Here is a 23,762-nt window from a genome sequence, read left to right as displayed (position 1 = left end):
TGCTGAATGCACTTGGGCACGCAAGTCATGAAGATCCACTGCTGGCAGCTCGCTTTGCAACTGCCAACCAATGCTGTCCCAGATATGCTTGATGGGAGACAAGTCAGGGAGGTTGCAGGCCATGGTAGCACATTTAGACCACACAGGCTGCTCACAGCTGCAGTAACATGCAGCTTGGCATTGTTCTGTTGAAAAACGACTCATGGCCATACAACTAGTTCCACAACCAAATGTAAAGCTGAGCTTTAACTGCACATTTTGCTACTCCACACCATAATCCTGGGAGTAGGACTGGTATAACGTTTCCTTGTAAAAGCCTCTTTATGGCGTTGCCCATGTGGTCCCCAGACTAATCTCTTGCTATCACTGCGCCAGAGACAAAAGTGGGACTCATTAGGTCAATGAAACACCTTTATCTGAATATCTGGCTTGTGGTCCAATGTCATGCAAATGGCTTCTGATGGTGTGTGTAGACACTGTTTGCCGCCCGTAAGCTTGGGATGTTATGCTGAATTTCACTTGCAGTACAGAATGGATCACTATGCACATTCTTCGAATTGGACAATCTGTTCATGCAGAATTTGCCTTCGCGCACCTCTTGCTCCCATTCTATTTAATTTTTGCTCTCCCAACCACTGTGACAAGCAACGCCTAACAGTGCTGACATCTCTGCCTAGGTGCATAGCGATCTGCCAGAGTGATAAACCAAGGTCTCTCAGTTCAAGGATTCTGTCCCTCTCAATTTGTGGTGATAATTGGCACTTTGATTAACAGGAGAATCCTCCCATGCGATTTGAGCTGACTTTGCTTACAATCTGGATTGTATACCCCTCCCACATGCCACAGATTGGAGCTAGGTAGATCTTAGCAACACCCAGGGCCGGCCTTAGGTGTTCAGGCGCCCTGTGCAAGCTAACCTTGTCACTTCCGGTTGCACTGGACATGACGTAAGGTTAGGGAAATTTCACAGCAGAGTGCGCATGCGTCAGGAGTTTTGCTTGGCGGTTAGGGTAGGGAAAAATTATGGGCCAGTGCGCAGGCGCAGTGTTCGGATGGATGTTCTCAGCTGAACACCGGCCGACACTGCGCATGCACCGGGAGCCTCACGAGCGGTTAGGGAAGGGAAAAATTACGTACGGGCCAGTGTTTTTTCCCTACCCTAACCGCTGGTGAGGCTCCCAGCGCATGCGCAGTGTCGGCCGGTGTCCAGATGAGAACATCCATCCGATCACCACGCCTGCGCACTGGCCCATAATTTTTCCCCACCCTAACCACCTGCGAGGCTCCCAGCGCATGCGCACTCTGCTGTGAAATTTCCCTAACCCATCTTTGTGCGCCTGCACGGTGCCGATTACCTCCTCACGTCATGTCCGGTGCGACCGGAATTGACGAGAGTAGGGAAATCTCACGAGGTAGGGAAGTATAACGTTACAACGGCCCTGGTGTGCCATCATTAATTTTCCCTCCATGGGCACAACAATGTTAGCACCGGTGCCTATAACATAGTTCAGAAGGTGCTAGAAAACACAATGGGAAGATTTATCATTCCCCCTGCACCAGAATTGTGGCGCTAAGAAGCCACACATTTTTGCACAAGCTTTGTTTTGCTAAAACAATTGTGACTTTTTGCTCAGTTTTGCAGGTTAAATTGGGCAGGGTATGGATCAGATTTCTAGTGCATGCATGTAAATTACTATAAGATAACTTACCTTATTGTTCGGTTTGACAGTCTCCAGGGCAGTCCTTCAGTCTCTCTGGGCTGGGGCGGGCTGTAGTCGGCAGACATTGACACGGTGAGTGACACAGGAAAAAGCGTGATGCGAGCGGAGCGCCTGCTGCTCCAGTCCTACACACTGGCCAATCAGCAGCAGGATCTTTGCGCTGCGAAAAGCTGATTGGCCAGTGTGAACTGTCTGTGAAATGGTGCAGACGTGCCAGACGCACGGCACGGAGGATCATAAGGTGACAGCCAGGTCAGACACAGGGGAGGAGGAATCAGGTCAGACAGGAGAGGGGGCGGGGGCCCGCCACAAGGCAGAACACAAGTGCCGCCTCGCCTGCCGCATATTACACTGCGAGCTGTCGGCCGCTCGGCGCCCCTGTTGCTATGGCGCCCTGTGCGGCCGCACAGCCCGCACACCCCAAAGGCCTGCCCTGGCAACACCTGCAACTTCCCTGATCGGCATAATCTTACAATTTGTCCTTCTTGGTGTGCAATTTCAATGTTGAGGAGTGTAATTAACAAGACATTTTCAGAAGTCCCATATGCTACAGTTGGCTGCACATGTAGGTGGAATAGAGGTCAGGACCTGCATCTATCAGACATTTTCAGCACACACTGTGGATATGCCCAAAAAGTCTGATATGTAAATACTCTTTCAGAATATTATGATCACAGGTCAAGTACTTAAAAAGGGACTGCAGCAATCTATTGATATTGCTATTGCTATGGGGTTCCAAACCTTGAAAGGATTTTTTTTAGTTAAAGGATTTCTACCACCTCATTTTGACCTAATTAGCTCTCAGACACTAGCGATCTGCTAATGTCTGATCTACCTAACAATGCTATTTTCAGACCTTTGTGTGGATCAGTTTCACAAAAAAACGAGCTTTTATTGATATGCTAATGAGCCTCTAGGTGCTATGGGGGCGTCTTTTCAGCACCTAGAGGCTCGGTCTACTCACACTGTATGCCGCCCCGCTCATCTGTCAAGCCCGCCCATCTCCTCTAGAAAGCCATCCTCCATCTCAGCCAGCGGACGAATTCTCGCACCTGCGCCGTGCGCGTCTGTATTCGGCGCAGGCGCAGTGAATGTCTGACCGCTCCCTGCACAGACATCTCCACTGCGCCTGCGCCGATTAAGTCACGGTGCTCCGGGGAACAGATGGCGCAGGCGCAGTGGAGATGCCGGCGCAGGGAGCGTTTCGACAGTCACTGTGCCTGCGCCGAATACAGACGCACACGGCGCAGGCGCGAGAATTCGGCCAATAAATGAGATGGAGGATGGCATTCTAGAGGAGATGGGCGGGCTTGACAGACGAGCGGGGTGGCATACAGTGTGAGTAGACCGAGCCTCTAGGTGCTGAAAAGACGCCCCCATAGCACCTAGAGGCTCATTAGCATATAAATAAAAGGTCGTTTTTTAAGGAAACGGGTCCACACAAAGGTCTGAAAATAGCATTGTTAGGTAGATCAGACACTAGCAGATCGCTAGTGTCTGAGAGCTAATTAGGTCAAAATGAGGTGGTAGAAACCCTTTAAAGATTTTTCATGACAAGTCAATTGGATGTAAGGAAGGAAGCAGGCTCCGTCAGTTAACCACCTCAGCTACCCTAGCTTAAACCCCCTTAATGACCAGACCGCTTTTTAAAATTCTGTACTACACTACTTTCACAATTTATTGCTCGGTCATACAACTTACCACCCAAATGAATTTTACCTCCTTTTCTTCTCACTAATAGAGCTTTCATTTGGTGGTATTTCATTGCTGCTGACATTTTAACTTTTTTTTTATATCAAAATTGACTGAAAATTTTGCAAAAAAATTTAAATTTTTCACTTTCTGTTTTTCAAATAAAACTACGTTTCTATATAAATCTTTCTCTAAATTTATTGTTCTGCATGTCTGATGTAGAACAAGTGTATATTTATTGGTTTGGGTAAAAGCTATAGCGTTTACAAACTATGGTGCCAAAAAATTAATTTACACACTTTCTGAGCACCTGTCATGTTTCCTGAGGTTCTACAATGCCCAGACAGTAGAAATGACCCCATTTCGGAAAGTAGACACCCTAAGGTATTCGCTGATGGGCATAGTGAATTAATGGAAGTTTTTAATTTTTTGTCACAAGTTAGAGGAAAATGATTTTTTTTAATCTCATATACCACTAACTTGTGACAAAAAATAAAATTTTACATAAACTCACCATAACCCTCACGGAATACCTTGGGGTGTCTTCTTTCCAAAATGGGGTCACATGTGGGGTATTTATACTGCCCTTGCATTTTAGGGGCCCTAAAGCGTGAGAAGTAGTTTGGTATCCAAATGCGTAAAAATCAATTTCTGCTAACTTGTGCCGAAAATAAATAAATTATTTTACGGTGTTTTTGCAGTGATCAGAAAAAAATAATAATTACGGATGTCTGAATGGAGCCTTACAGGGGGGTGATCAGGGAGTCTATATGGGGTGATCAGGGTTAAGTGGGGGGGGGGGGGGGGGTGTAGTGTAGTGTGGTGAATGATGCTACTTACAGAGCTGCCTGTGTCCTCTGATGGTCGATCCAAGCAAAAGGATGGACCAGAGGACCAGGTAGCAGGTATATTAGACGCTGTTAACAAAACAGCGTCTAATATACCTTTTTGGGGTTAAAAAAAAAAATGATCGCTGCTGGCAGGCTGTAGATCAACTTCTGAGAATAGCGTTGCTGTGAACACGCGCGCATGCACGCGTTCACGCAAAATCTCGCCTCTCGTGAGAGGACGCGCCGATGCGTCAAAGAGGAATAACCCGGGCGACCGCAGGACGCATCCCTGCGTTAGGCGGTCGGGAGATTGTTAAATAAGGATAATCTGAGGTAACTTCCTGTCATTTTCAATGGCTTTTGGCCACGGCTACTGAGAACTGTTAAAGGGGTTGCCCCATCTCAGAAAATGGGAGCAAATCGCTAGTATATGCCTCCATTATTTGATAGGTGCGGGTCCCACCACTGAGACCCACACCTATAACGGGAACGGGGCCCCGCAAGTGAAGGAAGGCGCCCTCCATTCATTTCTAAGAGGCCGCCGAAAATAGCCAAGCCAGCCTATTTCCGTTGGCCCCATAGAAATGAAAGGGACCCTGGGCCGCGCATAAGCGGCACACGCTCCCATTCACTTCTATGGGAGCAGCTTAGTTGTGGACGGACCCCGGGAAATCTGGGGTCCTCCAGCCACAGCTCTCCCTGCTCTGTTCTCGTTATAGGTGCGGGTCCCATCAGTGGGACCCGCACCTATCAGACAATGGGGGCATATCCTAGCGATATGGGAATACCCCTTTAAGAGATCCTTATATTGCTTGATGCTGGCAGGAATCACAACCGTTGGACTTTCACTGATCTGTCTTTTATAACTTTTCAGAGACATTTCAAATGCATTTCTTTAGAAACACCATGTAACTTATAGAAACCATGCATATAGTTGACACTTATTTTGTTGGCATTTTAGTTTTGTTCTCTTAAAAAAGTAACCAAAGGGTTTCTAGAGGTATAATCCTACAAGCTTAGTCCATGTTGACTGGAATTGCAAGTTCTAGCCACTAATACATAAAACACTACATCTATTGCATTGTGTTTAAACTACTAACAGAAGTCATAAAAGATACTGAAATTGCATGATTACCTAACCATTCCATTTCCAAGGCCATTTACCATCTGTGAAAATGTTTGTTCAAGTGGTTTTTCTGATCCTTTCTGGTTAACCTAAATAAAAAAATAAAACACAAAGTAAATACACATGCTTCTAGAATTCAGGTGCTTCTATTCCTTTGGGAATATCGTGTCACTGGAGACTGCAGATACAGAATAAACTATATGGAACCAGGCCACAAAATGCTTTCCGAGAAAGCAAACCATATTTACTTGTTTATGAATAGCTAAGGCCACATTCATAAAAAGTGGAAAATGATGTTGTATAAATGGCCTTATAAGCCACAGGAACTCCGTATTTGCAGACGGTATTAAAGAGGATTTCGTTTGCCCTGCAAAGGGGGGAAAAATGTGGCGAAAATCCAGACAAAATCTGCAACATACGGTAAGTCATTCTGCATGCACTAAAATTCCCCCTCATGTGTTAATAGGGCTCTGTAAAACCACATTCACATGCATTTCACTTTACTATGTTGCAAATTTTTTAGAGCAGAAAAATCTGAAGACAACTAAAGTTCATATTTTCACTCTTTCAGGAACGAATGTGCAGCTACTCCCATCCCAGCCACCTCACATTAGCACTTGAACTCTGTGAAGAACAGCTCCAGAATATGCGCAGTAGCCCTGGAGCTGTTCTCCGCAGCTAGCTCATAGGCAGCTCCTACCAGTGTTTAGATAGAATGTATTAGAAAACATTAGCCCTGGACCTGTAATACGCATCGTCACTGCCAACTCTCATCCTGCGATTGAGGACGTAGTAAAGTTCCAGGAACTTTACAATACAACTGGGTAGAAAGATCACAGCTGTCCCCCAATAACACTGTCAGGGGTCAGACAGTGTGTTTGCTGTGAAGCACTGTTATCTCTAAATTCAAATCTAGAGATAACTGTGCCCTTTAGAAGCTACTAATCAAAATGTTTCACTGGCAGCCTTGGGAACGTGCCTCTTGCCTGTGCCATCAATTAAACTTTGATGCACTGTCCCCACATGTAACAGAAGGTTCAGGGCTAGGGGACAGCAGCGGCCCTGAACTGCTTAGGTGGGACAAACCCTTTATAGCTATTTAAAAAATATATATATATTACACTGTGCCCCCCTAAAAAAAAAAAAAAAAAAAAAAAAAAAAAAAACTATATATTTTTTTAAACTATTGAAAGTATTAATTCACAAAATACATGGATCTCTGCATCAACGTTGTAGTTATTGGTGCGGTCCTCAGCAGTCATACATTGATAACCCATCACTTGGAGTTCTGCAAGGGAATGGGTTCCCAAGTCCCCATATATGAGTGGAGTGGTGTGTATTCGTGACCACTCTTCTTTGGGACTACTATATCCTCAGTCCTATAGAACTGAATGGAGCGGTGGTCACGAATGTGCACTACCACTCCAATCACACAAACAGCTTTTGTGTGTGAGGCCTACCAGGCTGCATTCATAGACAGGAAAACCATGCATTTCATCATTAAAAAGATTTATTCATAAAAATGCCTTTTATCGCAGTCAAAGACCCAAAGTGTCCATTTGAATATTATATAGAAGAATACAAAATTAATTATTGAAAAACATTTTTTCAGAAGTGGACAACTGCAGGTTAACATATAGGATAGGTCATCAACACATCGGCAGGGATCTGAATGCTGGCACCCCTGCTGATCAGCTGTTTCCAGTGAGTGCTGTGGTCTCCCTGCAGCTTTCCAACCACAGCAATGTAGATTGTATAATGGCTGTGCTTGGTATTGCAGCTCAGTCCCATTCACTTGAATGGGGTTGAACTACAGCTAGCTCACGTGACCGATGTACGGCAACGTCACTGGCTTAGGAAGAGCTGATCAGCTGGGGTCCCGGGTGTCAAGAAGCCCACCAATCTGATATTGATGACTAGGGATGAGCGAATTGACTTCGGATGAAACATCTGAAGGCGATTTGCATAAAACTTTGTTCTAATACTGTACAGGTTTGGTTCCAAGGTACCAACCACTTGAAGCAATAACTTCGGCTCATCAGAGCCAATACATTCTAAAACTGTACGAGCTCCTGCTCCGTACAGTGTTAGAACGAAGTTTTATGCGAATCGACTTCAGATGTTTCATCCGAAGTCAATTCGCTCATCCCTATTGATGACCTATCTTGAGGACAGGTCATCGATATTTTTTATCGGATAACTCCTTTAAAGGGTTATTCCCATCACAATGATCACTGTTTAATCTGTTAATGATGTGCCACTGTTTTTGTAAATACATTGTATTGGCAAATTCCCAGCCTTCTTGATAAAATTCTTTCCCTCCTACCTCATTGTTGTCATATAGTATCACATAGATACGGCCACTGCTGGCCTCACAAAATTCATGAGCCGTGCTTGCGCAGAAGTCAATTTATTTTCACCCAGCCGGCAGCTCATTGCAGTCGTGAACGCGCACGCAAGGCTTATTTCTTCAGTGCCGTGTCTCATACAGAGCCGCGCATGCCCTGTATGCAGCGCGGCTCTGTATGAGACGCGGCACAAAAGGAATAGGCTTTGCGCATGCGCAGCAGCGTAAGCTCTCAGGACTCCAATGAGCTGGGTGAAAAAAAATGTCTTCTGCCCAAGCACGGCCCAGGGATTCAGGAGAGAAGCGGTGGCCATAGGAGACACATGAACGAACACGCAAGGAGTGTGATGTCAGAAAGAGGCGTGGCAGAGCATCACTCAAACTGCCTAAGCCCACCCAGCCTTAGGCCCCATGCACACGGCCGTGTTTCACGGCCGTGTGCGGGCCGTGGAACCGCGGCCTGGATCCCTCCTGAGAGTAGGAGCGCACGGCGTCACTGGTTGCTATGACGCCGTGCGCTCCCTGCTGCCGCCGCAATACAGTAATACACTGGTATGATCTATACCAGTGTATTACTGTACTGTGCCGGCAGCAGGGAGCGCACGGCGTCATAGCAACCAGTGACGCCGTGCGCTCCTGCTCTCAGGAGGGATCCAGGCCGCGGTTCCACGGCCCGCACACGGCCGTGAAACACGGCCGTGTGCATGGGGCCTTAGAAGCATGATTTCAGGAAGTGAACAGCAGAGCTGGCTGCAGGTGAGGATGAAGTAGCAAGATGGGAAAACCCCTTTAAGCATAAAATAAACAAAATTCATAAAACATACCAAGTTAATTATAACTTGCTTGCCGTAGCTAATTATCTGCAAGTCAAAATGTCGCTGAAATCCATCTGTCTGCAGAAAAAAAAAAAAAAAAAGTTTGGTGAAACAAAAGCCCTTGATAAATGAAGACTGACAATAAGAATTGCTGATTTCTTGTGAGTATCAAATCAAATTTCTAAGGGTAAAGCCACTTTAAAGTGGTCAGTAGTGTTGAGCGAACTTGTGTTTTCAAGTTTGGCGTACAAGGTTCGGGTTATCTAAGAATCCTGTTATGGCAAGCATAGACTTCTATTATGAAGGAATGCCATACAGCAGGCATGCTAAACCTGCAGCCCTCCAGCTGTTGTAAAACTACAACTTCCACCATGCCCTGCTGTAGGCTGCTAGCTGTAAGCATGTTGAGCATTCCTTCCATACAGAATGCTTCTTATAGGCTTCCGTGGTGCATGCCATCATAAATTTAGTTATCGTCTGTGATAGCAGAATCCACAACGAGATTCTAAGAGAACCCAAACCTTGTACGTCGAACTTGAAAACAAAAGTTCGCTCAACACTAGTGGTCAGTAGTCTGTCAGTATTTTTCATCAGTATTTTAAGCCAAAACCAGGATAGGACCCAAAACACAGAAGAGGCATGAGTCTTTTAAAATACTTTTTCTCTGTAGGTTCAACTCCTAGGATTGGCTTACAAATAGAGAGCCTAAGTGCTCTCTTCATCTAAAAAGCCAAACCAAGATTTGTATATTAGCAAAAGCAGTCAAGGAAGATGCTTTATCTTTCCTGGACCACTACACAATAGAGTATAACATAAAATGGAACATCAGTAATGATATCATGTCATGACTTGAATTCAAAACCATTTGATACTTTATTTTAATAATAATAATGTTTCTAGATTAAGAAAAATCCACCTGTGATCTGAACCACTGTTAACTGCAGGAAACTACACAAAGATACACTGCCATCATGTTTATGTAGGAAATGTTAAATGTTTGGAGACGGTAGGATTACTAGCATCCAGTGTACAACTTCTCAACCAGCCTATGTGATCATATACAAAAACTGGATAGATTATAAAAAAATAAAAATAAATACCCAGTTTCATTATTGTATAGTAGATGCATCGGATGGCTAAGATCAGGGGCGTAGCTAAAGGCTCATGGGCCCTGGCGCAAGAGTTCAGCTTGGGCCGCCTTCACTCAGCGCTGGTGCACCTAGCTTTTCTGGTGCCCGAGGCAAGAATTGAACCTATCCTACCGACCTATCCTCAGGATAGGTCGTCAATATCAGATCGGCAGGGTCCCCCCAGAACCCCCCGCCGATCAGCTGTTTGAAGAGAGCAGCGCTCATGTGAGAACTGTTTTCTTTGTTCTGTTCACATGCTCGTCGTAGCATTTGCAGTGATGAGCAGGTAAACAGAGCAGAGAAGGCAGTGCTCATTTAAAAAAATAAAATAAAATAACACACAAGATTTTTGGAAAACTTACCAGTAAAATCTCTTTCTCGCTCTTCATTGGGGGACACAGAAACCGTGGGAATAGCTACAGTTGTGTTCAAAATTATTCAACCCCCACTGAAATTGAGTGTTTTGGCCAGTTTGACATTGATTTTGATCATTTCAGTCATCTTGTTTACAATTAAATCAAAGAGGCACTTGTAAGTCAGACAAATATAACATATATAATAAAATAACCACAAATGTCTTTTCTGTGCTCACATCATTATCAGTTTTATTCAACCCCCAAGTGACATTCAATCTTAGTACAACATCCTTTTCCAGTTATAACAGCTTTTAAACGTGAAGCATAGCTTGACACAAGTCTCTTGCAGCGATCTACGGGTATCTTTGCCCATTCTTCAGGTAGCGTTTCAACAGTGCCCTTTGCCTTGAATTTGCGAATTATGCTTCCTATGGTGTCTCTTGGTATGTTTAACATCTTTGCAATCTTCTCATAGCCATTGCCCTTCCTGTGAAGAGAAATCCCCTCTTCTCTTGTCTTCCTGGACCATTCTCTTGACTTCACCATGTTTGTAAACACACCAGTAAATGTCTAGAAGGAGCTGAGTATCACAGTCCTTTTAAATCTGCCTAACTGGTGCTTATTATGCTTGATTACTGCTCCTTGACATCCACAGGTGTTTTCAATACCTGATCGAAAACACTTGAATGAACCTCTGTTCTTAAGAGTGGTAGTCTTTAAGGGGTTGAATAATTGTGTCAATGAAGAAATCACAAAAAAAAAATAAAACATTTAATACTGTATTACAAAAACAATTGATGTCATTTTAGTTGCATTTGGTTCTTTAAAAAGTCCTTGTAAGATTTCATTCTGAACACAATTACAAATGTACACTAAATTCCCTAAAACCCTTTACAGCATTGGGGGTTGAATAATTTTGAACACAACTGTATGTCCTCTAGGAGGCGTTGACACTAGTAAAAGCTGTTAGCTCCTCCCCTGGCAGCTATACCCCCTCCAGCCTGGAGAGAGAGCTTCAGTTTGTGAGAAGCAGTAGGAGAAGCAAGTAAACCAACGAAAAAACGTGTAACAGCAACAATGCTAAGAACCGAAATCGGGTTCTAACTAGCAACAGCCACGACTATGGCTGAACAACAATACTGGGTGGGTGCAGTGTCCCCCAATGAAGAGAGAAAGAGATTTTACTGGTAAGTTTAAAAAAAAAAAAAAAAATCTTGTTTTCTCGCCCATATTCATTGTGGGACACAAAAACCGTGGGACGTCCAAGAGCAGTCCACAGGGAGGGAAAACTACAGACACATGGAAGCAAGCGCTCCTGCAGGAAACTAAGAACTGTCGCCTGCAAGACCACGTGACCCACGTAGCAACTGTCAATGCATAAGTATGCACCTGGTAATTTCTTGTGAACATGTGTAAGGAGGACCGGGAGAGAAGTGGCAGAATATTTCCGCTGCCACAGGAAGGGTCCTGAATAGATCCCGGACGATACAGGCCTGCGGATGACATCCGCCCAAAAAAAATCTCTTTGCATAGAATGGTGGTCTTGATAGCCACGCCGTCAACGAAGAGGCCTAAAATACTAATGGAAGATCAGACTCTGCGAAGGAAGGACATCTCTGAGTGGCAGTGACTAGGACATCCCCAGAAGGACACTAGGTGGTGTGACGGCCAATCCTCAGGGCGACTAGGATAGTCTGAGGTGGCCGAGGAGAATGATCTGCTCTGGCCCTCTTACACGCAGTTCTCCCTTATAGAAGCTTGCCCGTGGCGGTTGTAGGCCACACAGGTGGGAATACATCAACCAAACTACCCAGAGGGTGGAGTGGGAACTAGAGGTCCATCGACTGGAGTGCATAGGCGGAGCCTTATCAACCAAACGACTCCGGGGATGGATGGGAACTTCCAGAGGTTCTCCACTGGATCGTGCAGATGGAGAATTATCAACCAGACGACCCCGGAGGGTGGAGTGGGAACTTCCAGAGGTTCTGCTCTGGATGGCGCAGGTGGATTTGATCAACCAGACGACCCCAGAGGGTGGAAAGTGAACTCCAGCTGTCCTCCCCGGATTTGCGCAGGTGGAGGAATTATCAACCAACGACCCTGGAAGGCGGATTGGGAACTATGAGAGGTCCTCCATCTGGTCCTCCTGGTACCAGGCGGGGGCAGGGGTGTCTGCGGTGACGGGGCAGAGGAATGCGATACCGTCGGCCCTTATGACCACGCATCTATCTTGTTCTAGAATGCCCAAACGACAAGTGGGCAGAGAGGTAGGAAGGGGATAACTGTTCATTTACAGGCACCTTGTACTGAAGGCAGAATCCTCAGAATATCTGGAGCTGGCTGGCCAGAAGGGGTTAAGCTGCCCTGAGGAAGAGGGGGGGGGGGGTGAGTGGCGGGAATAATTTGCGCCTATTATTAACCCCCTAGCGCCCTGACGCCTGCGATCTACATTAGGGAGAGCCTCCCCGCTCCCCTCCTTGTTTGTCCGCAGGTGTCTGCATGTTGTGGCCGTGTTTGTCTGCATGTTGTGGCCGACCGGAGCAGTCAGGCTGGGGCGCAGAGGGACCGGGACATTCCTACTAACGCAGGCGGAGCAGAGAAACTCGCGGCCGGAGCACCGATGCAGTGCACGGCCAATCGCACGGCAGTTAACCCCCTCCGGAGCGGCGCGCTCTCGCTCCACCGTGTCCGGTCCAAAAATGGGTGGATCATGGCGGTAGGTGTCGGGGAGCGGGAGCCTCCTCCGCTCCCCTCTCTGCATGTCTGACCGAGCGCTCCCAGATACACAGCGGTGCGCTAGGTCTCTTGCTTACAGTGCCATTAACATCTAATGTGCGGCCGAGTACGACTGTAGATGGGGATGAGGGAATCAGGCCAGAGTGCCAGCAGGGCTAAACTGCCTGAGGTGAAAAACTACATAAGCGAGTGTCTTCTCTGGAACACTGGCGGCACCCCAGTGGCCCCCCCTGGAATTGGTGATCTTCCAGTCATAGGCTGTCCCTGATAACCAACAAGGGAGGGATAGGTCAGGAAGGGGGGGGGGGGGGTAAAAATACTCACCTAGTCCAGTTTACTCACCTCATCTTCATGATCTTCCCTTTACCTGACGCCATTTTCACCCTTCCTCTGGTCCAGTAGGGTCACCCCTTCAGCTACTGGCACCGTAGTGGCAGGACGATGGAATTGAGGGAATTGGACGGGTGACCCTTTGGCTGGCAGGATGCAGGGGAGCGAGGCTGCCCTGGTCCACCTTGTCTTCTGTGGGGCAGGCAGCAGTGCGGATGACCGGCAGTGGCGCAACTTGACCCCGGGAGAACAGGGAGGCGAGGCGACCAGTTTTCCCATCTGAAAAAGGGAAAAAATAATAATAAACAAAAATCTTCAGGAGATCCCTGCAGAGCAGGGAGGTTATGCCTCCTATTGACACTAGAAAAAACTGAAGCTCTCTCTCCAGGCTGGAGGGGGTATAGCTGCCAGGGGAGGAGCTAACAGCTTTTACTAATGTCAACGCCTCCTAGGACATAGCTAAACCCACGGTTTCTGTGTCCCCCAATAAATAGGGGCGAGAAAAAGCAGACAACTCCTTTAAAGACATACTTGAAAAATATTACATACAGCGCTACAGAACATACAGGGTAATACAGCCCCACATATGTACCTCTTACATCCAGTGACTTCTCTGAAGTAGAGATTCTATTTCTTCTTCTTCTCCTGTCAGACCAGATTGCCATGGCGACTTCTTTAAGCCGCGCTTCGTCTCTGCAGAGTTTAATAAACATCCTGCCACCCCCAATACTGTGTCCGCTGTGCCCCTAATGTTATCCTGCAGAAACCGTCCCTCTGAAAATACTGGTACCAAACAGTGTCAGTACAAAAACAACCCTCTATATTGTGCGCCAGTACAAAAAAAAAAATATCCCTTTCAGATCAGACCCCATATAAAACCCTAAATGAGACCCCCATCTCAGACCAAACCCCGTTTAGACCTCTGTCAGACCTGTTTTAGACCTCAGATCAAACCCCCATTAGACCTCCATGTAAGACCCTGACCCAATATCAGATCTCAGATAAGACTCCCATTAGACCTCTAGACCCCCAATCAGACCCCCATTAGACTTTTAGACCCCCCATTAGACATCTCCAGACCCCAGTTAGACCTCCAGACCACCAGTCAGACCTCCCCCATTAGACTTCTCCAGACCCCTAGTCAGATCTTTAGAACCCCCATTAGACTTCTCAAGACCCCCAGTGAGACCACTTCAGACCCCCAGTAAGACCTCCAGACTACCCATTAAACCTCTCCAGACTCCCAAATCAAACCTCAGATCAGGCTGTAAAATAATAAAATAACTTACCTCTGTCTCCTGCCGCCACTCTCCTTGTCCTGGCTCTCTTCTCAGGGTCCGCGCTGCACAGTTACCTGACCTCCTGCAGTGTCAGGTCAGAGTGCCCTCTGTACGTCCTGACGCTGCAGGCAGCCAGGACACAGCAGTGCGGGATCTGAGAAGGGGTTAGTACAGAGCACACTGCACTTCACCCCCGCCTCCTCCAACTGCATACTAGTGAGCGCTTCCATTATGGAAACGCTCACTAGTATTCCCTTTATAAAATGCACTGTATCTTATAAAAGGGAAAAGTACAGTACCACTGGCAAGAGGGGCCTCCTGGGCCCCCCTGGCTTAGGGGCCCAGTTGCAACTGCAACCCCTATAGCTACGCCACTGTCTAAGATGTCCTTTATGCGCAGAAACAAGATCTCCAGGACAGAACAGTCTGCGGTACAGGCTGCTACTGGAAATTCATGTGTGATTAGTGCAGTTTTAGGGAATTGTGAATGGCAGTCAGGACGCATTTGCATGCAGCTGTACAGTGGGCCTCAATCTAAGGCTGGTCTATACGAGTGTATTACTGTAGTGCAGCGGCGACATGAAGTGAACTGCGTCATAGCAACCAATGACGCTGTGCGCTCCTGCTGTCAGCAGGAATCCAGGCCGGGATACCATGTACCGTTCACGGCCGTGTGCATTCGGCCTAATACTTCACGAGTTGGTTGTCTATGGGACAGTTACACCAGATAAGTGACATTAAAGAAAAAAAAAAAAAGATTTACTTTCCCAGTATTCTATTTAAATAAACCACAGATGCCATTTACCTACAAATCAAAAGTACTGTCAAAGCAAAAAAAAAAAGTTATGAACAAAGTATTCTTCATTTATAATGTCATATGACTATAATACATTAAAAAAAAGAACTAAATCAATGCTTGTATTACCAATTCATTTATAACTGAGGTGTATAGGAACATAAAATAACAGGTAAGCCACACATAGGATGGCTGAAATGATATGGCAGTCAAAACCCCAAGAAGAAGTTTGCAAAGTAACTAATGCAGGAAGATGCCTACTTACATGGTTTACAGCTTTGTTGATCTGAGGCTTTGGTTTGTATTTCAAGTTTGGTCTCTGTGACCAGAAAAATGGAATTGATCCACGAGTCTACAAATGAAAACAAAATATATGGCACTTAGATACATCTGCAAGCATTCCCCAGGACAATTCAATTTTCCACTATAGGCATCCAGCGGTGTACGAGTATGTGGTTACTGGCACTTATGCTAAATGTACGCACTAAATGTGGTGTGTATATAGCCTGTCTATAACACATTTATTAAGTATATACATTAAAATAAAGCTACGGTTGTCGGGGTGCGATTCACTGTCACAGTTGTGGCCGTGTAGACTGGCTGCATGCCCTCTTGCGTACTGGCTGGCTGTGTATGCTGGTTGCTTGGGGCTGTGTGCTGGCCGTGGTGTCTTGTGTAAACTTGCCTGTGAATGTGTGTACTCCCCATTTCTCTGTGCAGTCTTGTTCTCTGATCCATGTCCTGAGTTTGTTTGGGTTCCAGTCCTGTTGTCTGTGGTTTCCTGCAGGTAGCAGCCAAGTGTACTAGGACCTTCCTGGAGGTGCAACCAATGAGCCCTCGGTCCAGTTCATCCTCACCCGCCAGGGGCTCTGAAGAACGGGGTTCACTGGTTCTCCACCCTCTGGGTTTTCCCTCTGGTCTGCCGGTGCACTTGGTTCTGTGGTAGTTCTACCACTATTGCTTAACCTGCTTTACAGTCATGTTCTTTTATTACATATGTAATAAAGTACTCTGTTGGTCCATGGTCTGAGATCTATCTGTCTTGTCCTGTTTGCACGATGTCCCTGCAGAAACTACAGTATGACTGACATATAAATACCCCCCAATAAAATAAACAATCATAACTAATCTTTGGATTTTAGAAACAGGCTAGCAATAAGAAATATTTGTATCACATTTCTTTAAAACAGGGACCAATAAATTGAGGACAACTAACTGGATTGAGCTGGCAGATGCAAAGAATTAAAGAGTTTGTGCAGTGGCTTAAAGGGGTTATCCCATCTTAGACAATGGGGGCATATTGCTACAACGAGAACAGAGCCAGGGAGAGTTGTGGCTGGAGGACCCCGGGTTTCCCAGGGTCCGTCCACCACCAGGCACAGCTCCCCGCCTCTCCCATTGAAGTGAATGGGAGCGCACCGCGCATGCGTGGCCACCGCTCCCATTCCTTTCTATGGTGCCGACGGAAATAGCCGAGCCAGCTACTTTCACAGTGACTGTCTGACTGCTCCCTGCGCTGACATCTCCACTGCGCCTGCGCCGATTACGTCAGAGTGCTCCGAGGAACAGACGACACCCGTAATCGACGCAGGTGCAGTGGAGATGCAGGCGCATGGGAGTGGTCAGTCACTGCGCCGAATACAGACACACACTGCGCAGGCGCGAGAATTCGGCCAATGGATGAGATGGAGGCTGGCAATCTAGAGGAGATGGGCGGGCTTGACTGACGAGCGGGGCAGAATACAGGGTGAGTAGACGGAGCCTCTAGGTGCTAAAAAGACGGCCCCATAGCACCTAGAGGCTCATTTGCGTAGCAATGAAAGTGCCGGTGCCGAACAAAAGTACCCGCATCTTTTTCGGCCCCATTGAAAATGAATGGGTCCAGATCGTTCCGCAACATTGCGGAACTGATCTAGATCCATTTTGCGGACGTGTGAATGGACCCCAAGACAAAGAAGCAAGCTTTTCAGACTGTCTGCACCTGCATGCCTTTAAACTGCAGAGATGGAGTACAGAACATGATTGCTTATGCTTGCATGTATAAAATATTTACAATTTTAGTAAACTGTAAAAATATTTCATCATTTTAAGCATAAATTGGCCAAACTTTTTAATCCTTGATAGCTATAACTATCTCAGAAGATGATCAATCACTGAGTAGTACCGCCCACAAGATTTCTAAGCCTAGATTAATCAGAGGTTTCAAGAGCACGTCATGATCAAATTTATTTATTTATTTTTTAATACCAGGCATACTGCCTGGCAGAGTTGATCTTGTTGAATAAAAAGCCCTCTATAATTTTCACTTTTATTTTTAGGCAAATAATTAGGTGATCAGAACACTGAGGGTCAGGGCACAGATTCCCCTCCTCCGTCTCCACTCCCCCTCATGGCCAGATATTCCTTACTGTTCAGATGCACTGCCCTGAAATCTTGCGCATGGGTGCTTGATCTCAGGAGGATCTAACCTGTGAGATCTGTAGTGTACAAGTGCCGATGACTGTATCACCGCTTGCGCAGTGCAGATCTCAGAGCGGGGACATCAAGAGGTGGCTCCTATGCCCTGTGTGTACAATCCGGGCATAGGTAGCTGCACTGAATACTGTAAGCCTTACTGAGTAGGCTAACAGTATTCAAACTGCAATTCTTATTTTGGCCACAAGATGGCAGGCCAGGCCAGGATAAGAAATGAGCAAAAATGAGCAAAATAAGCCAATAATAAATTCCTGATAAACCAAAATTTCAAAAAAATGAAATGTAATAAGCTCATATATGAGGCACATAAAGATCACAAAAATAAAATAAAAATATAAAAAAGTTTAAATATAATAAAAAAATAAATACCTAAATACCAAATAATAAAAAAATAAATACCTAAATAACAACAAATATAAACATCATGGGCATCACCACGACTGAAAATGCCCATACTATTAAAAAATAAAAAATAATCCAATATGGCGAACGGCATAACGGGAAAAAAAAGGGTAAAAATGTCAAATTTGCCATTTTTTTATTGCTTCTCTTACCCAATTTTTTTTCGAAAATGTGATCAAAAAGTCACGCATACTCCAAAATGGTATCGATTAAAAGTACAGATTGTTTTGCAAAAAATGAGCCCTTAAACAGCTCGGTAAACATAAGTATAAAAAAGTTATGGGGGTCAGAATATGGCGATATAAAAAATAAATAAATAATCCAATTCCACCCCATTTTGATTTTTTTTTTTTACAGCTTCCCACAAAAATTGTTGCCATAATTAATGGTGGCATTAGAAAGTACAACTTGTTGGCTCACGGAAAATAAGGAAGAAAAATGAAAATGCAAAAACGAAAAAAAAAAAAAAAAAAAACTCCGGTAGCCAAAGGGTTAATGTGCATGATAGAGCTCAACAGCCTGCATCGTCTTCTACTACTGTAGCAAACGCTATTCAAACACTTATGTTATTCAAACTTTATTTGTTTGACTACCAAAATAATTTATTTTTTATTTTTTTAGGTTTAACATGGGGAAAATGGTTGATTCTTATTGAAAAGTAGTTTTTTTATTATAGATTTTTGTTTCTTAAATATTAAAGCCGACACAAAAATATATCACTACAATGGGTTCCCTATTTTGTGACGATTGTTTTGATATATAACATGTATAGGTTTGAGTGAACAGGGTGACTGTTTCTGTAAGGGTACTTTAACACTAGCGTTTTTCTTTTCCGGTATTGAGTTCCATCCTAGGGGCTCAATACCGGAAAAAAAACGCTTCAGTTTTATCCTACTGCATTCTGAATGGAGAGCATTCCGTTCAGTATGCATCAGGATGTCTTCAGTTCAGTCCTTCTTCCTTTTTCTGGCCGCATAAAATACAGCAGCATGCTGCATTTTTCTCTCCGGCCAAAAATCCTGAACACTTGCTGCCGGAATTAATTTCCATTGAAATATATTAGTGCTGGATCCGGCATTAAAATTGCTGCATTAACGGATCTGTTCTTACGGTCCGCACATGCGCAGACCTTTAAATCTGTAAAAAAAAAAAAAAAAGTAAAAAATATTAAAATACCGTATCCGGAGAGACTAGTCCGGTATTTCAATGCATTCGTCAGATGGATCCGCATCCGTCTTGACAAATGCATCCGTTTGCGTCCGGAATCTTCTGACGCAAGTGTGAAAGTACAATTAACAAACCCTTTCAATTTTTTTTATTTATATTTATTATTATTTATATTTTACTTAATGTATTTTTGGCACATAATATTTCCCCCAAGAGTTCATTAACATTTTTTTTTTTTTTTTTTTTTACTTGAACTGTTTGCACTGTAACTGGGGCATCCAAAAGAGCCCCAGTTAAAGGGGGAAAAACAGCCTCCTGTGACCACTTGGACTAATAGAGGAAGCGGCTCTGGAGAAGGCAAGAGTGGTAATAAACAGCTCCCGTCTTCTCCTCAGGATCCCAGCTGTATCTGTCAGCCGGGACCCAACCTGTTCCTGCTAGATTGCTATACAGCACTGGGATTAAAGGGCTGCCTGACCGTTTATATATGTGCCATCTACACGGGGTATGTGAATATAGGACGTATAGTGCGAGTGGGCAGTCGGAAAGGGGTTAAACAAATAAATTAGAAGTTACACTGAATACTTTCCACAAAACTATTTATCAATCTACAAACCTACAGTGACAACAAAATATTTGCAGCTAAAGTAAACCAACATTCAGAAACCAGATGGGGGAAAAAAGAAGCACACCTCTATTTCCATTATCATTAAAGTGGTGGTTTGGTTTCACAATATTGATGACCTATCCTTAGGTGTTCCAGTGAACACTCAAGAGGATGCAGTGCTTGCACGAGCGGCACTGCCTTTTCAAGCAGCTGATCGTCAGAACTGGGAGTTGGAGCCCCAACAATTGGACATTGATGAGCTATCCTGAGGATTAGTCATCAATATTGTGAAACTAGACAAACCTCTTTCAAAGTGCAATTAGCAGCCAAAGTACTTGACCACTAGTGAGAAAAAGATAACTTGTAATTGCTGCACATACATCAACAAATGAGCCTTAAAAGGGGTTGTCCGGTTTCCGATATTAATGACCTATCCTCAGGACACAGCACATTCTGCGACATAAAATGGAAGTGGAACGCATTAAAAGAGATAAATGGCACAGAGAGACTTAGACGATTACCAATCTGGAAAAATATATAATTGGCAATCGTCTCAGCCCCAAAGGTTCAATAGACGTAGAAGGGGAAAACGTTTTGAACAGGGTAAATTCGGCTTTACTACAGGTAAATCGGATTCAACTGATGAGTCTGGTGCATCGAATTTTTTAGGCTCAAGCAGAAGAGGAGAGGGGGATATCGAAGGGGTTGTAGGAAACACCGCCGATCCATCAAAAACCCTCCCCCCCCCCCCCCCCCCCCCCCCCGACACCAGCAGAAGTACTCAAATACAGGCAGGGGAGAACCAGGAGACGCGGTCAGCAGAAACAGTAAATCTTGTGGTGAACATTTCATCTGTACAGCTGAATGATGCACAAATTAATGTGTTGAGCCGGGGTTTGACCTTTTGTCCCACAATAGCACGGGACTGGTTTGAATTGGAGCTAGACCTCCAGAGGTTTTATAGACGTCTAAGACTGAAGGCTTTTTTCTCAACTAAAGATAATGATGTATCTGATATACACTCTAATGTGTCCATTAATGCATTATCATGTAAAAAATTGGAGTTGAGGAACAAAAGTAATTTTGTCCCGCCACAAAACAACCATGTTGTAGAAACATATATTGATTTGGTTAGGAAACGTATTGACCAACTGAGGGCTGAGGAAGCCCATGTGTACAGACATAATTTGTCTAAAGCTGAGAGACAGGCTTTTTGTGAGTTGGAGCATGACACAAAGTTGACAGTCAAACCAGCTGACAAGGGGGGTGCCGTGGTAGTGATGGATACTTGTAAATATGTTGATGAAATTTCCAGACAGGTAGGAGACGGTGAAATATATGAGATATTAACAAAGGATCCCAAATGGGATATAGCTGATATCATAGGGGTGATATTGGATGAGGCCTTGAGCAAAGGAATCATCGAGGATGATTTGAATAGTTATTTGCGTGTAGGCCATATGATCACCCCTGTGATATACATATTACCGAAGATCCACAAGAGTTTAGTGTTCCATCTTTAATACTGTCTCTATTTTTCTGTACAAAATTCTGCGGATCCATGCGACCACGGCCCCCTCCTATATCAGGGATACTGGTCATTTCCTAACCAAATTGGGTTCACATAGAATGCCGGATGATTTTGTGTTGGTCAGTTTTGATGTTGTATCACTCTATACGTCCATTGACCACACATATGGTCTTAATTTCGATGTGGCCCTGGCCAGCACAGATCTCTCTCTTGGGGCTCGCCGGCTGTTCCTCGCCCTCCTGGAGGTGGTCCTGAGGAGGAATTATTTCCTCTTCGGGGACACCTTCTACCAGCAAAAGCGGGATGTGGCCATGGGGTCCAACGTGGCCCCCACCTACGCAAACATCTTTATGGCGGAGGTCGAAGATCGGCTGGTATATCGCTCTAGATTCGCTGAGAGAGTTCTGTGCTGGTGGCGCTACATCGACAACATATTTTTAATCTGGACGGGTACCACATCGGAACTTGATAAATTCCATGCACACCTGAAATCTGGGGTCCGGGGCCTGCAGTTCACGGTGACACAGTCAGTGAGCTGCAGTTCCTTTATGTCCAAATTCTGGTTCAGATGGGGAAGATCAAAACTGATCTGTTCAAAAAACCTACAGATAAAAATACCTTATTGATGTAGGATAGTAGCCATCCTCATAGTATGGTGAACTCCTTACCATGGAGTCAGCTGCTTAGGGTACGACGCATTGTATCTGATGAAGATCAGTTTGAGTATAGAGTGGAGGAAATGTGTAGGAAGTTCAGTAATAGAGGGTATCCTAAAATATTGATACAACGCACTAGACAGAAAATTGTGACTACCGATCGTGGCTCCATCTTTACAAGGAGGTCCCACAAGCAAGAGGTTTCTCTGATTCCCTTTGTGTCCATTTATGGGGGAGATAGCTGAAATATTGCCGCCATCCTTAGACAAGAATGGCAAATTCTGCATAAAGGATTACCTAATGTCATTGAATTTACAGCTCCCCCAATGATGGCTTATAAGAGAAGTCAGAATTTACAGGATAAAATTGTCAAAGCAGATGTAGGGGGTAAAGATGTGGAAAGACAGAAGAAGAGGTTGGCACCATTGAGAAGTGGCAATTTCCCTTGCCTTTCATGTTGCAACTGCAATGGCATCATGACAGGCAACGGTTTTGCGCACCCATATAGTGGTAAATTGTTTAAAATTAGAGGACACTATACATGTAGATCCACGGATGTGGTATACATGATACATTGCCCATGCAGCTTGATATACGTGGGTGAGACACGATGGAATTGAGAGAAAGAATTAATAAACATAAAAGTACAATAAGAAAGGGTGCATTGGATAAACCGGTTGCAAAACATTTCATTGAACATAATCATTCCATAAATCAATTAAAGGTTTCATGCTATTGATAGTGTAGGATATTTGAGACGGGGTGGGGATAGAAAGAGAATCCTGAAAAGAAAGGAACTAAAATGGATTCACACCCTTAGGTCTCTACAATCATTTGGCCTTAATATAGAATTTAACGTCACCTCCATTGATTGAGATGGGTTGTTAGTATGTCCCTTCAGTATTGGGACATCTTGTTTTTATAATGTTATATGTAAAATAATCCTTGATGATTCATCCCCTACTCCCTGGGGTGACCATATGTCTTTAATCAATCTGATGTGTCAAACTCCGCAAATAGGGGATGTATACAATGTATTGATGGCCTCTACAATGCCGTTGATGTAAATGATTTATTGCATGTATTAAATGTTATATGACCATGTAGACTATGCGTTTTTTTTTGGTTATGATAACCAGAGTTGCTCCATGCGATTTACAGATTGATTGATCCAAACAAGTTCATCCTGTTAGAGCCATGGTAATGATTCTCTTTGAATTATTATATCTCGGATGCGTCCCTGTTACCAGGACACCGTATATGCTGTGCTGCAATGACGCCGTGCGCGAGTGCCGATCACGTGCTATGATCATCGGACGCACAGTTGCGCGTCTTGATGATGTCAGCGGGCATGTCACGCGATTGCACGCGTCATGATGGAATTGAAGCAGCCGATTGGCTGTAGGAACGAGCGCCGTCGGGTGCCATGGACACTGTGATACACCCCATCAAGTAAGTGTAGCTGTGCGCAGTTGCGCACTTCGCATGGGACAACGCCGACATAGCTAATACCGCCAAACCGCCTGACAAAGGCTGAGTTTCAGCCAAAACGTTGCTGTATTTGTCTTGAGGTCGCAATAAAATTTGGATAATGTGAGATGCTGCCGGTGCCATTCTTGTTTTCCGTTTATCATATGGCCTGCTGGATCGTGGGTCAACGGTGAGGCTGTTGCATCGAATGTTTACATCGACCAAGGACCATGTGGTGCTGCTTCTACCTATATTTCACTGCTATCCTCAGGATAGGTCATCATGGTGTACGCTG

The 23,762-nt window shown here is 44.8% G+C and overlaps 1 protein-coding gene across 1 annotated transcript in view; it reads right to left on the bottom strand.

Annotated features, from left to right (window-relative positions):
* The window catches only part of SACM1L (SAC1 like phosphatidylinositide phosphatase), a 130,467-nt gene that overhangs the window by 29,797 nt on the left and 76,908 nt on the right, over positions 1–23,762 (bottom strand). Inside the window, exons 10-12 of the mRNA XM_044293421.1 lie at positions 15,425–15,511; positions 8,541–8,609; positions 5,379–5,458 (exon numbers count right to left, since the gene is read on the bottom strand). Coding sequence (XP_044149356.1) covers positions 5,379–5,458; positions 8,541–8,609; positions 15,425–15,511 — 236 coding nt within the window. The remainder of the gene's footprint in view (positions 1–5,378; positions 5,459–8,540; positions 8,610–15,424; positions 15,512–23,762) is intronic.

This window comes from Bufo gargarizans, chromosome 5, assembly GCF_014858855.1.
Source record: "Bufo gargarizans isolate SCDJY-AF-19 chromosome 5, ASM1485885v1, whole genome shotgun sequence".
In the NCBI taxonomy this organism is placed as follows: Eukaryota; Metazoa; Chordata; class Amphibia; order Anura; family Bufonidae; genus Bufo; species Bufo gargarizans.
The sequence above is the reverse complement of the archived record's forward strand: the minus strand, read 5'-3'. Positions and strand labels throughout refer to the sequence as shown.